Source organism: Centropristis striata, chromosome 15 (genome assembly GCF_030273125.1).
Source record: "Centropristis striata isolate RG_2023a ecotype Rhode Island chromosome 15, C.striata_1.0, whole genome shotgun sequence".
Classification (NCBI taxonomy): Eukaryota; Metazoa; Chordata; class Actinopteri; order Perciformes; family Serranidae; genus Centropristis; species Centropristis striata.
In genome coordinates this window covers 26,221,024-26,234,205 of record NC_081531.1, presented here as the reverse complement: position 1 = coordinate 26,234,205, position 13,182 = coordinate 26,221,024, and the positions used below count along the sequence as shown (strand labels likewise).

At 37.3% G+C, this 13,182-nt stretch overlaps 1 protein-coding gene across 1 annotated transcript in view; it reads left to right on the top strand.

Moving 5' to 3' along the window:
- The first annotated feature begins 6,736 nt into the window (after positions 1–6,736).
- The window catches only part of LOC131987262 (clustered mitochondria protein homolog), a 28,518-nt gene continuing 22,072 nt past the window's right edge, over positions 6,737–13,182 (top strand). The window contains exons 1-5 of the mRNA XM_059352449.1: positions 6,737–6,961; positions 8,233–8,309; positions 9,245–10,608; positions 12,095–12,246; positions 12,338–12,509. Of these exons, the coding sequence (XP_059208432.1) occupies positions 8,308–8,309; positions 9,245–10,608; positions 12,095–12,246; positions 12,338–12,509 (1,690 nt within the window). The 5' untranslated portion in view covers positions 6,737–6,961; positions 8,233–8,307. The remainder of the gene's footprint in view (positions 6,962–8,232; positions 8,310–9,244; positions 10,609–12,094; positions 12,247–12,337; positions 12,510–13,182) is intronic.

Here is a 13,182-nt window from a genome sequence, read left to right as displayed (position 1 = left end):
GCGAGAGGCGGGGTACACCCTGGACAGGACGCCAGACTATCGCAGGGCTAACACATAGAGACAGACAATCACGCTCTCATTCACACCTGCGGGCAATTTAGAGTCACCAATTAAACCTAAGTGCATGTTTTTGGACTGTGGGAGGAAGTACAATAACAGTTATTTATAAATAACAATAACGGATAATAGCCGACTCTCGGTCTGTTAATACAATAAACAAATGTATAACTTTCTGAATGGCATAGTTGCACATAGTACATCATCATCTGACTCATATCAATTAATTAACAATACCTTTAGCGACTGAGACACATTAATTAACTTAACTGGCAACGTATCAGGATGACGTTTATCATCTTTAGCTTAATATTCTGGCATTTGTTTATGTAGCCTATATGTTTTTGCTTGACTTTGAACACACGTTTTGTAAGTTATGTCATAACATTCAGTGTAAACTGAAAATACTTATATATGTAAACGCATATTATGCCGCCGGCGTCGCTGTTTCTACGCTCACTATTTTTAAATCTCCTGGTAGACCGGTGTGCACAAGGCATTATGGGTACTCGTGGCACAGGGAGGACACACACATGCATCCTTGGAATCTGGGCAGAAAAAGGACTCTGTCCTCTGGAGGATCCTGGACTTTGGGACAGTCCTTCGGCGGATGTCAATGACGTAGTGTCCTTCAAATTCAGCCGTTTGAGCATCCTTCCTTGACTTTGGGATACAGCTCCTGTTTACCAACAATGATGACGTGGGCGGAGCCTAACTGGTGGCAGAAAGTTAAACAGTTAGCTGCTTGTTCCAGTGATGCGAGCAGTACAGTTGTCAAAATAATATCAATCGTCCAGATGTTTTTCCTGATTATTTTCATGCTTTATTATCAAATGACAGATTTTCTTACATGACTAAGCTAACCCTTAACAGTGCTGTGATTTCCTGACCCTTATTCACTGTCAGGATGGTAAAGAACCCAAAATAGCATTAAATGGCCAAAGTTTGAGTGGTTGAACATCAATATTTACCCCTATGATGTATGTAAATGTTACTTTAAGTCAGCAGAAACTCAGAATGCAACAACTAATCTATGAAAACAATAAGGAAATAGAGGTAAACAGAAGAGTTTCAGGGGTAACGATGTCTGGCTGTGCCGTTCGATGTCAGAAAAGGAATAGTAAAAAAAAAAAAACTCCTTCATTCCTATCGATTACTTTGAAGCAAAGGGAGTCTTTGACGAAAGTAATTGATTTGAATGAACGCCAGTTTTTTAAAAAACTTTTTCTGTTCGAACATCCAATGGCACAGCAAGACATCGTTACCCCCGAAACTCGTCTTTGTTTCGCATCCGTTTCCTTATTGTTTTTATATATCACAATTGTTTTCCTCTGCATATTTTTCGTCCAGTCTGCGTACGCAACTTCCATTGACGTGGCTGTGACGTCGACTCCAAATTAGTCTTTGTTGGTGTGAATGGGACTACGAAGACGAAACAAACAGTAAAACAAAGACAAACTGGACAGAAGATGAATTTAAGAATATGGAAAAAGCAAACACATAATCCAAAGTGACTCAGCCAGAACAAATACACAGAAGCAGAAAATACGGAGAAAAGTAACTTTAGCTTATGTTAATTTAAGCCTGGAAAACAATCGATAAATAAGTAATGAATATAAAAATATTACGCGCATCTGGAAGAAGTGAGATAGCACAAACATGGACAGGAGGCGACGAAACTGGTGAGTAAAACCATAGACATAATTAAGAGTAAAATGATATGAAAGTAAACTAATATTAATAGGTTTGGCTAGTGAGCTCGCTACAAATTTGCCAGTGTAGTAAAGTTAACGTTATATTCAGATTACGGTAAGGTGGCAGAAGACGCCCATTTTATCGTAATGGGTATAATAAGGGCAAGAAAAAATAAAACACTAAAATAACAACACTAATGGATAATGAGTTTTTGGTAACACTTTAGATTAGGGAACATATTCAAAATTAATTAAATAATATTAAATAAGTAACATATTGTTGGTTCTTAATTAGTCATTATTAAGTAGTTATTAATGCTTTATTCTGCATGGCCTTATTATACAACCAGTAAGCCATTAACTAAGAGTTTTCCCTCAATAACCTCAGAATTATTGCTTATTAGTAGTAAGTAAGGCAGTTGTTGTATATGAGTTATGATCTTAATATGCTTTACTTTGTATGGACTTTATGAGTCTCTACATAGCGGTGAACGAAACCATGGAAACGGCAAATAGTCACCTTCTCCAGACCTTTGATGTGACTGGTGGCTATTCAGTATAAAACTCTTACCTGCAGAGAGGACATGAAGTATTAACTTTACATCAACACACCACGTGAAATTATCAAATTTCGTCGAGCCGAAAATGTATTTGTTGTGTCGACGTGTGGTTTTCAGTTTTCAAAATAAAGTGTTACACAACCAGGCCCAAATGCCAGATAAACATGGAAATAAGATTAATTGCATGATATTCACAGAACTGTTCACTGTGGATTTTTTTTTTTAATAAAACGACTTTGGATATAGACTGTATAGTAAAATGTTACATTATATTAAAATTAATTCAAATAAAACTGAACCTCAGGTATATTCTCACAAACTTACAGAACTTTTCACTGTGGAAATTCAGAATGAAATGCACTGTACAGTAAAAATGTAACATTATATAAAAAAATTAATTAAAATTAAATTGTCTGTTTCCACTCACTAATTCAACTCCAGATACATTCGAGTGGACCTCAGGTATTGTCTCACAAACTTACAGGGCTTTTCACTGTGGAATATCAGTTTAAAATGCACTTGAATATTTATTTGCATTTTATTAATGCAATTTACAGGACTCAGTTAAATTCTACCTTCAGCTTGGTTTGAGACATGATGAGATTTTACAGTTATTGATCACAGTGGATAATATTTTTTTTAAATATGCATACTCTGAGAAGGATTTTGAAATGCATCGCTCCTATGCGCTTTAGGCTGCTCGAACGCACAGGGTCCGTCTACAAAGTGCATGTTACCATGGAAAGGTGTAGGATTAAAAAAAAAATCCATCCACACAATAATCCATCCCAGCTGGTAATACTACAACTATTGTTTTGGGAAAATATGCTTTTATGTAACTTATGTGAATATTTTAGACAGAAAATATTTAGTAACTACACTATTGAACCTTGTCGTAGTACTAAAATCTGCTCACACATTAATTAGCTCTACAATACTTTTTTTGGGGGGAAACATGCTTTCATGTAATCTATGTGAATTTTGCAGACATAAAATATGTAAACATGACACTCTTAATTCCCTCACGCAGAACATGAGCTCCTCTTGGTTATACTACAACACTTATTTGATTTTGGGACATTTTTCATCTAAAAAATGAATATGTGCATGACAAAAGAAAAACTGCTTTTGTCTAACATCGTCTCTATATTTTTAACATTGTATGCAGTTGCATTAAACGCAGCAACATAAAATGTTCACATAATTATGTGATACTGAGCCTTTTTTTGTTTTAGTGTGGTAGCAATACGTTTCTGTAGCAAACCTTCCCCTTCACTGCAAATGGAGATACTGCAGCTGCCGAACGTTACATTCAGCATTGTTAATGACAGACAGTACAGTTGTTAAACTCATTTAAGTACACTTGTAACAAAATCAATTTGAAAATGTTTATTCACTGAAAACAAAATGTAAAAGCTAAAATGAGACTAGAAAGATCACTATTAGAACCTTTTGCAGCAAAACCAGAGTGCAGAAACTATATTTTTTGGGTCAAAGGTCAAATAATTAGTCATGATTGAGCATAAAAATTACATCATCAATACATATATTAAAAAAGTGTTATATCACTTACCTACCGATCACCCATTTGGCTTGCCGGTAAAAAAAACTTTAAAGCAGTAGTCCTGTGAGAATGGTTCACAGCCTTTTCCTGGAACAAAGAAGGTTTTATGTGAGTCCTACACTGGGGGGCAGTACAACCAAACATTAACTGGGATTTTAATCTGGCAAGATCTGTGTGCACGGCTGAGAGTATCAAAAAGAAGGAAAAGAAGGAAACCACCTACATACATAGAGTACTAAAAGCCTGCGTATCTATGAATTTTCTAGGTTTTTACAGTCGAATAAATGATATAAAGAGTGAGAGGGGGCAGAGAGCTCAGAGGAGGTATAGAGGAAGATTGTGATGACTCACAGTCTGACTGTCCTTCAGCTGCAGTATGAATCTTTCTCTACTGTTCAGATGTATTCTCAACAGGCCAAAGCAGCCACACACACAGACAAAGAAATCTGTAATTATTATTATAAATCAGCAGGAGTGGAAAGCAACTAAGTACATTTACTAAAGGTGCTTAGGTGCAATTTTTAAGGTATTTACTTAAATGTTTTAATTTTTCTCCCTACTTTCTATTTCTGCTCTACTAGATTTCATACATTTCAAAGGTCAAATCAAGTCAAGTTAATTTTATTATTCTTATATCTGGGGGGTTCAGACTCAGACAGAGTCAGAAATATTCATCTCCAATACTGTGGAGATAAAAAGTACACAATTACAAATACTCACAGAGACATGACTGTGGATGTTTGGAAAGAACATGAAAAACTGAGAGAGGTGGAGACACAAACAGCACAAGAAAGACGCTCAGAAATTGTCGTTAAAATTCTGTCAGAGAACCAACAGAAGAGGACAGACTCTGAGAAGTGGGCTGACACAAGGTTATTATTGTTAAGAAATAATGAAACCTAGAATTGAAAAAACATTTTCATTAACTGAAAAAAAAAGATAACTAACTGAAACTGTATTTTGTAGTTATAAAACTAACTAAAATTATAGTGAAAATGTCCTTAGTTTTTGTCTTTGTCAACTTTTTTCATCCAAAAACCTTTTGGTTGATATGAAACCTATTTCATCTATTTGGTTTTATGAGTTTATGACTAAACTTATTGGGGCTGAGGTGGATCAGACAAAGGAAATTATATAATTATTAAATATTGAATCTCGCACCCAACAAATACCCCATCACAAAAAAAAAACTAAAACTAAGCATTCTCCAAAAAATAAAAACTAATTAAAACTAGCAAACTCACTCTATAAACGAATTAAAACTAACTGAATTTGAAAACAAAAAATCACAACGAAATTAACTACTGAAAAATCCCAAACTATTATAACTTTGGGCTGACATGGAGGTTTTTGCAGAGGTGTCAGAGAAGGTGGAAGGACAGACAAAACTGGCCTTTGGAGATGAAGATGAAGACAATGAGGAGGGGCATCACATGCATGAATAACTGACCGCCACTTCAACAACACATACATTAAAAAACAGACAAAATACAGAGCAAACAAAAGAGTTAAACATGGAAGACTAAAAGACAACAGGACAGGATACAAACTAAAAGACTAAAAGACAACAGGGCAGGATACAAACTAAAAGACTTAAAGACAACAGGACAGGATACAAACTAAAAGACTAAAAGACAACAGGACTGGATAAAAACTAAAAGACTAAAAGACAACAGGACAGGATACAAACTAAAAGACTAAAAGACAACAGGACAGGATACAAACTAAAAGACTTAAAGACAACAGGACAGGATAAAAACTAAAACACTAAAATACATCAGGACAGGATACAAACTAAAAGACTAAAATACATCAGGACAGGATACAAACTAAAAGACTAAAAGACAACAGGACAGGATACAAACTAAAAGACTAAAAGACAACAGGACAGGATAAAAACTAAAAGACAACAGGACAGGATAAAAACAAAGACTAAAAGACAACAGGACAGGATAAAAACTAAAAGACTAAAAGACAACAGGACAGGATAAAAACTAAAAGACTAAAAGACAACAGGACAGGATAAAAACTAAAATACAACTGGAAAGAAAATAGAAACGATATGATGAACAACTAAATAAATAAATAGATAAATAAATAGGTGAATAAACACATAAATAGTAAAGTAATCAGTTGAAAATATATATCATACGATATAATATAATATAATATTTACTTATCTAACAACCAAAGAGCCCATTTAGGTGCATAGTAAATACTTTTACTTTTGCGCTTGAGGTATATTTTATTGATTATACTAACACACTTTTCCTTTAGGAGAGATTTTGAATAGAGGACTTTTACTCCAAATTGAGTTAAAAAATAAAAAAATATTGGAGAAATTCAACTTGTGTTAATCTTTTCCTTATGACTGATGCCAATATAACTGTGTTATTCTGCACAAAAGACATTTTTTTTATTTTTTTTGTCTGTGTATTCATGTTACTCATGTACTAGTAAACGTCCCGTTCTCGAATGTTCCCACAGTCGCCTTGGAGACCGTGCCCCGAATATTAATGTCTCTCTGCAGCGCTACCATGGCAACCAGAGGGCTGCTTTCAGGCAGCTCATCCCCAAAGTGTGTAAAGAGGAACAGAGACAAAGTACTGCAGGTTAGTTTGTTTGAGAGGACATTTTGCTGTGTCACACCTTGTGTAAAATATAGAAAAGGCACCACACCTCCTCCTCCTCCTCCTCCTGCTGCTGCTATTTATACCCCTCCTGCACGTGCTCACACTCAAGGTTGATAGAGAGTGCAAGGACCAGCGTGAACACAGGAAGTTACATCATGAAGAGAGGTTGCCCTCTTCTGGGCTCAGATGGGTACTAAGTGTGTGCATGTGTGAGAATTAAAGGGGGGCTGCATGCTCTCTCCTACAGCTGCTCTCCACCCATGAAGGGCAGACACACACACACACACACACACACACACACATGCACTGACACACAGTTTGTGTAACGTGGTTTCGCAGCGAAGACCGGGGAGACTGGGAGACTCGGCTCTTTGATTTGAGCAGGATGAGCAGCAGAGGAGTCTGGAGAACATGACACAGACTGGCAGTCCCTCCCTCTCTCTGCACTGGCTGGTAGGGCCCTTCAAAATAATAATAATTGATTCTGTATTGATGCTGTTTTATTCTTCTGTTGTTTGAGCTGTATGCACGTGTTTCCTGCTGCACCTTTATGCTCCTGTGAGCTTGAATATGGTGTGTAACTTTTATAAAAACTCTTATTAGGACATTAAAATTGAGTCTATTTATCATATTATGTTGTTTTGATTGAGACACTTTCATGTCTTTCACCAAACAAATGTAACTTTAACCCTCTGGAGTCTCCAATCAGACCACCAGAGGACTTTTTCATGATGTCCCGCTGTAAAACCTTCAGCAGTGTGTTTCCTGCTGTCAGCTTCCCTCTAAAGTTTTGCCTTTAAACTCCATGACAGTTTGTGTTTCATGATGATAGGGCAAGTAAAACCGGAGATAAGGTCAAATATATTTAGTATAAAATATAGAATAGATGTTCTCCTCATTTTACCTCTTTGATGTCAGATATGGAACCAACATTTAAAACTGTTCACTGAGCATGATTGTGTTCTGAAAGTAAAAAAACAACAACAACATCATCATTTTCAAAACCAGATTTTATGTTTGTTTTTGTTTTTTTCAAAATTTTGATCCAATAAGTCAAAGTGAAAAAATAATTATCATACACCGCAAAAAATGTGTGTCTAAAAACATCAAATCTGAGGGAAATGATCTTGCAGCATGGACAGATAATTTCACTTGACAAGATTTCTTAAATTAAGATTGTTAAATCTAGAAATAAGCATGTTGAACACTTAAAAGAAGAAATTAACTCTTAAAACAAGAAAAATTAAAGGTGCAAGCAGCGATGAACTGGCCCGAGCAGAGTGCACTGACAATTATTTGTTTCTTACCAAGATAACAAAACTTAAGAAGATTTAGAAGTGTTGGATAATTGATCTTGTTTTAAGAGTTAATTTCTTATTTTTAGCGTGCTATTAAGCATATTTGAATACTTATTTCTAGATTTAACTAGGATTTTGATCTTAATTTAAGAAGTCTTGTCAAGTGAAATTATCTGTTCATGCAGCAAGATAATTTACCTCAGATTTTGTGTTTTTATGTTGTTTTTAGACACACCTTTTTTGCAGTGTATAGGTGAAGTTTTTCTTAAAAATTATACCAAACTGGCATGGTAAACATTTTTTAAGTTTATATACAGGCAGAATGAAAAGGAGTCAAATCTGACTAAATATGACAAAACTCCAAAGTTAAAGGTATTGTTATATTCTGAAGTTGTGCTCAACATTAACATTTCTTCTGTGTTGCAGGATTCCTACATATACAACATCATTCCAGAGATTGTCTGATGAGATATAGCCTCCGTGGTTCTCCAGTCCTTTCCTATGTAAGCTGACACCTCTACAGGAACAGTTTATAATCCTCCTGTCCTCAGCTGTTGTCTAAGCTGCATCACACACACCAAACAAACAGACTCACACACACACACACACACACACACACACACACACACACGTGACAGAGACAAAGCCACTGCAAGCTATACTGCCCTACAAAGTCTAAATGCAAGAACTACAATTTTGGTCGAAATTGAGTTTTAACTAAAAATGAACTCCTTGGTGTCTGTTTTATGTTGTGACAAAGTTTTGGATTTCAATTTTGCTTTATTTCAGAGAAATAATATTGTAAAAAAAATGCAGTAACTACAAAATCCAACTCAAAACTAAAGCTAGCTTGTTTTTCTCCATTGTGTTGAATAGTGAAGACAAGAATAATAGAAATGATAATTTATTTAATAGGGAAATCATGATCTAGATAGTGATTCAGTAAAAACGTGAGATAAAATTATATTTAGACTAAAATGTAACATTACTTTTTAACATTAAGATAAATACACAAATCTTTGAATAGAGTTGTTAAACACTTAAATACAATTATAACAGAATCTATTTGAGACAAGACAACAACATTGTAGTAACTGCACTCAGGTTTTGCATTGCTGTAAAATGGTCTAATAGAATTGCAAAACCAGAGAGCAATAAGACAATTTTGGGGTCAAAGGTCAAATAAATCATCATGATTTTTTAGCATAAAAATTACATCATCAATACATGTAGAAATAAGTGTCATATCACTTACCTACATATAACCCATTTGGCTGGCCTGTTAAAATGTTAAAAAGCTTTAAAGCAGTTTTTCTCAGTTTTACCCTTTAGGTAGTTACTGCAGTTAGATTTTGTAGGGCAGAATACTTGACAGCTTAATTCAAACTAATAATGCAGATAAATGGTTCTCTAAACACTGTAGTCTTTTCTCTTTTAGGTCCACCTGTTGCTGTTTAGTGCACAAAGGCATCATGGGAAACATAGTCCAGTGCTGTCAGACTCTGTCAAACTTCTTCAGGTGTAAGGATACACCAGTCCAGGGTGATGTGGAGAGGTCCCCTCTGCTGTCCAGTGAGGACAGTGAATGTGAATCTCCGAGTCTGCCGGACGACTCGGAGGACGACCTGTTAACCGGCTCCGACGGTGTGACAAACCCCGCCCTCCAACCGGAGCACTTCCTGTTTCCTGACATTATCCTGAGCAGCAACCTGGTAGGGGAGGGGACTCTGGTGGAGCCGATGGTGTGTCTGCTGGTGTCCGAGGAGGAGGAGGGAGTGAGGGAAGAGGAGCCGGGAGGTGAACAGGAGAGGAGCAGCAGGTGGAGGAACAGGGGGTTCACTGAGGTGGAGACACAGACTGAAGTGGAGACGCAGATCGGTTTGGGGGTTCAGACTCAGACAGAGTCAGAAATATTCATCTGCAGTACTGTGGAGGGAGAAGTAAACACTTACAATACTCACAGAGACATGACTGTGGATGTTTGGAAAGAACATGAAGAACTGAGACAGGTGGAGACACAAACGGCACAAGAAAGACGCTCAGAAATTGTCGTTAGAATTCTGTCAGAGAACCAACAGAAGAGGACAGACTCTGAGAAGTGGGCTGACATGGAGGTTTTTGCAGAGGTGACAGAGAAGGTGGAAGGACAGACAGAGAAGAACAAACTGGCCTTTGGAGGTGGAGATGAAGACAATGAGGAGGGGCATCACATGCATGAAGAACTGACGGCCACTTCAACAACACATACATTAAAAAACGGACAAAATACAGAGCAAACAAAAGAGTTCAACATGGATGGAGATCATGTCTTTGTGGTTGCAGCTACAGACTTTACCTGCACAGAGCCGACACAGGAGAGCGTTAAAGAACTAAACACTGAATCAGAGTGCGCCTCAGTGATGCAGACTAGACAATATAACAGTAATAATGAGAAGACTGAGCTCCAGAAGGACGTTCAGCCAACATTCACCATCAGCAGCACTGAAAGTGTGGAGAGTTTTGAGCCAGCTGAGTGTCCTGTAGAGCTGACCCCACCCACAGATCTGGATAAGGAAGAGACGGGACAGGTGACTGCAGTGTGGGATCAGAATGTAAATGATTTTATACTCGCAAAAAGGAATGTAAATCTGTCTGAGGACCACACAGAGTTAAATGCAGATCATATTCAGCTCCTGGACGCCACAAAGACGGAAGAGGACGAGAAGGAGAGCGATGTGGCACATCTGGAGGAAGACGAGGCAGAGACCACTCAAACCTTGTTTTTAGTTGACGGGCTGTTTCTGGCAGCATCACATGTGAAAGGTGAGTGGTTTTACTATTATTATTATTTTTTAGAATTTTATTTTATTAATGTCTGTGGGTCATCATAGTTAGGTACCAGGAAGTACATCAAAACAACAAAAATTAAAAAACAGCAATTCCAGAATTTTATCAATATCAGAGTTTCATAGTTTTTTTTATCAAAATCAAAGTTACTTCAGAATTTCATCTGTCTTATTCAATGCGTAGTGAGGTTCAATGCTTCCCTCAATACTAATAATTGGTTATACAGACCCAAACTTTACTGAAACTTTATTATAACTTGAATACAGGCTTCTGTATCTAAACTTCCCGTTCACAAGCAGAAACAACAACCAACCCCCAGGAGGAGAACCAGGTTCTGAATGTGGAATTTCTATTTCCTCATTCAATCACATCTGACCCATAGACTGAAATTGGCAGAGAGACATCTGCAAACAGCAGAGAAAAATCCATGCTGTGGTTTGGTTTCAGAAACTTTTGACAATTTGTAGATTTGTGTACATTGTGCGATTCTATGGTGATCACTTGTGTTGCCTGCTGAGAAAGCCCCTTATTGTCTATAGTGTGTAAAGCCTCCATCCTCTGAATGCAGAAATGCTGAAAATTGGGCTCATTTAATCTGTTTAGGGACCCAAGGATGCACAAATATTCAGTTACAATGGGGCAAAATAATCAAAATTGCATGTTATCATCCTAAAGTAGGCATGTTTGTAAAGAGGAGACTCATGGGTACACATTTCATTTAGAGGTATTTTGAGGTCAGAGGTCAAGATACCCCTTTGAAAATTGACATGCTAGCTTTCACCTTACTAAAATTTACCCTAACTTTGAAACCTTTCTTCACATACTTCCAGACAAACAAGACAAAAAGGTCTTCTAGTTTGTTTGTTTTTCAACTTCTCTGTATTGGGTTTTTTCCTTTCGTTCACATACAAAAATAAAGAAGATACATGTTAATTTATGCTTCAAATCAACACAAAAGAACAGAATAATAGTAGAAAAATAAAAGCAATAAAAAAACAAAAACCCAGGTGGAGTCAAATCAAATACCAAAACAACAAGTATTACAAAGAAAAGAAAGAGATTAAAATAGTAATAATACAACTTGGAGGGTGTCAAGTGTTCTAAAATTTACAATTTCAAAACTAAAATTTTAATTTGAAATAGTTAATTTTTCATGGGATAATATTTGGTATAATAGTCCATAAATTGCTGCCATGTTGTGTAAAAGGTATTTAGTTTCTTATGACATTGATGTGTTCACTGTGGCATTTAAAATGAGCCTGCGAGCCTCTGAAAGACTGAAAGTCGGCTAAGGAAGTGGGAGTTGAAGAGGTTAATTCTCATGTGATCATCCTGCATTGAAATGTAATAATAGTTTATTTTTAATTTTTCCATGTAAATGTTGATCCTGGGGGGAAAGCTCCATATCACACAGCCTACAATCTTTCTCCCACCTTTATTTTGTCTCTTCTGTTGTCGACAGTGCCTCCAAGTCAAAGTGAAGAAATCCCTGAGGGTGATCACCCACAGCCGTCTGACGCTGACAAAAGGAAACTCAGCGACATCGTTGATCTCCAAGAGACAGACTTTGCTGTCAGGATTCAGCCTCCTGGAGCAGAGAGTTTTGAGCTCGAGGTTGGGCTCTGCTACTGTCAGCATTTTCTTACAGATATTTTACTGTATCTTGACGTCTCTCTGAATCGATCCAATTCTTCTCCGCTCCCAGGTGTCAGGCCAGATGTTAGTGGTGGAGCTTCACCAGGTGCTGATGGAGCACGAGATCACCTGCCACCGCACATGTTTCTCCCTCCAGCTGGGTGGCGTCGCGCTCGACAGCCTCACAGAGCTCAGCTCCATCCAGGGCATGGAGGACGGAGCGCTGATCAAGGTGGTTGAGGGTGAGTGCATCATCATTTTCTTTCTGCTTTACTAGTCCAGTACTTCAGTTTAGTGTTATTGGACCTCACAGCTGGAGGCTGATCTCTTATCCAAACAGGTATTCAAGAAATACTTCACTCTTAAAAAGACCATTTGGCCATTTTATCATCATTAGTTACTCAGCCCGTCAACATTTAACAACATTTATTCTTGTCAGGCCGGGCTCAAGTCAGGACTCAGAGCAGAGCAGATGAACTTAAAAGTTTCTTTATTCAGAGAATGCAGCAGGGTAAGTCCTCACAGAGTGAAAGAAAAGGGCTATGAAACACCTGACAGAAAAGTCGCTCCAGGATAAACACTGAATCTATCTACACAAAAAACTAAATATATAAGTCCTGATCTAAGATAAGGGGGAAAAACTGACTAAACTCTCAGGGGGGGAAACTATTAAATAATGACACCTACAAACTAAAAGAGCTCCAAAAGGGAGGAACAAAACCTGATAGGAAAAATTAAAGATTCTACAAAAACACTATGAAAAACTGGATCAGGACCAGGGTGGGAATTTCACGATGGCCACAACGGCCATGGCCGTCGTTGCCCCGCAATTTGGCCTTTATGCCCTGTGAAAAAATGTTCAATTCACAGCCAAGGTGGCCTTTGCGCCCTGTGAGGGATCGAGTCAGTCAGCAG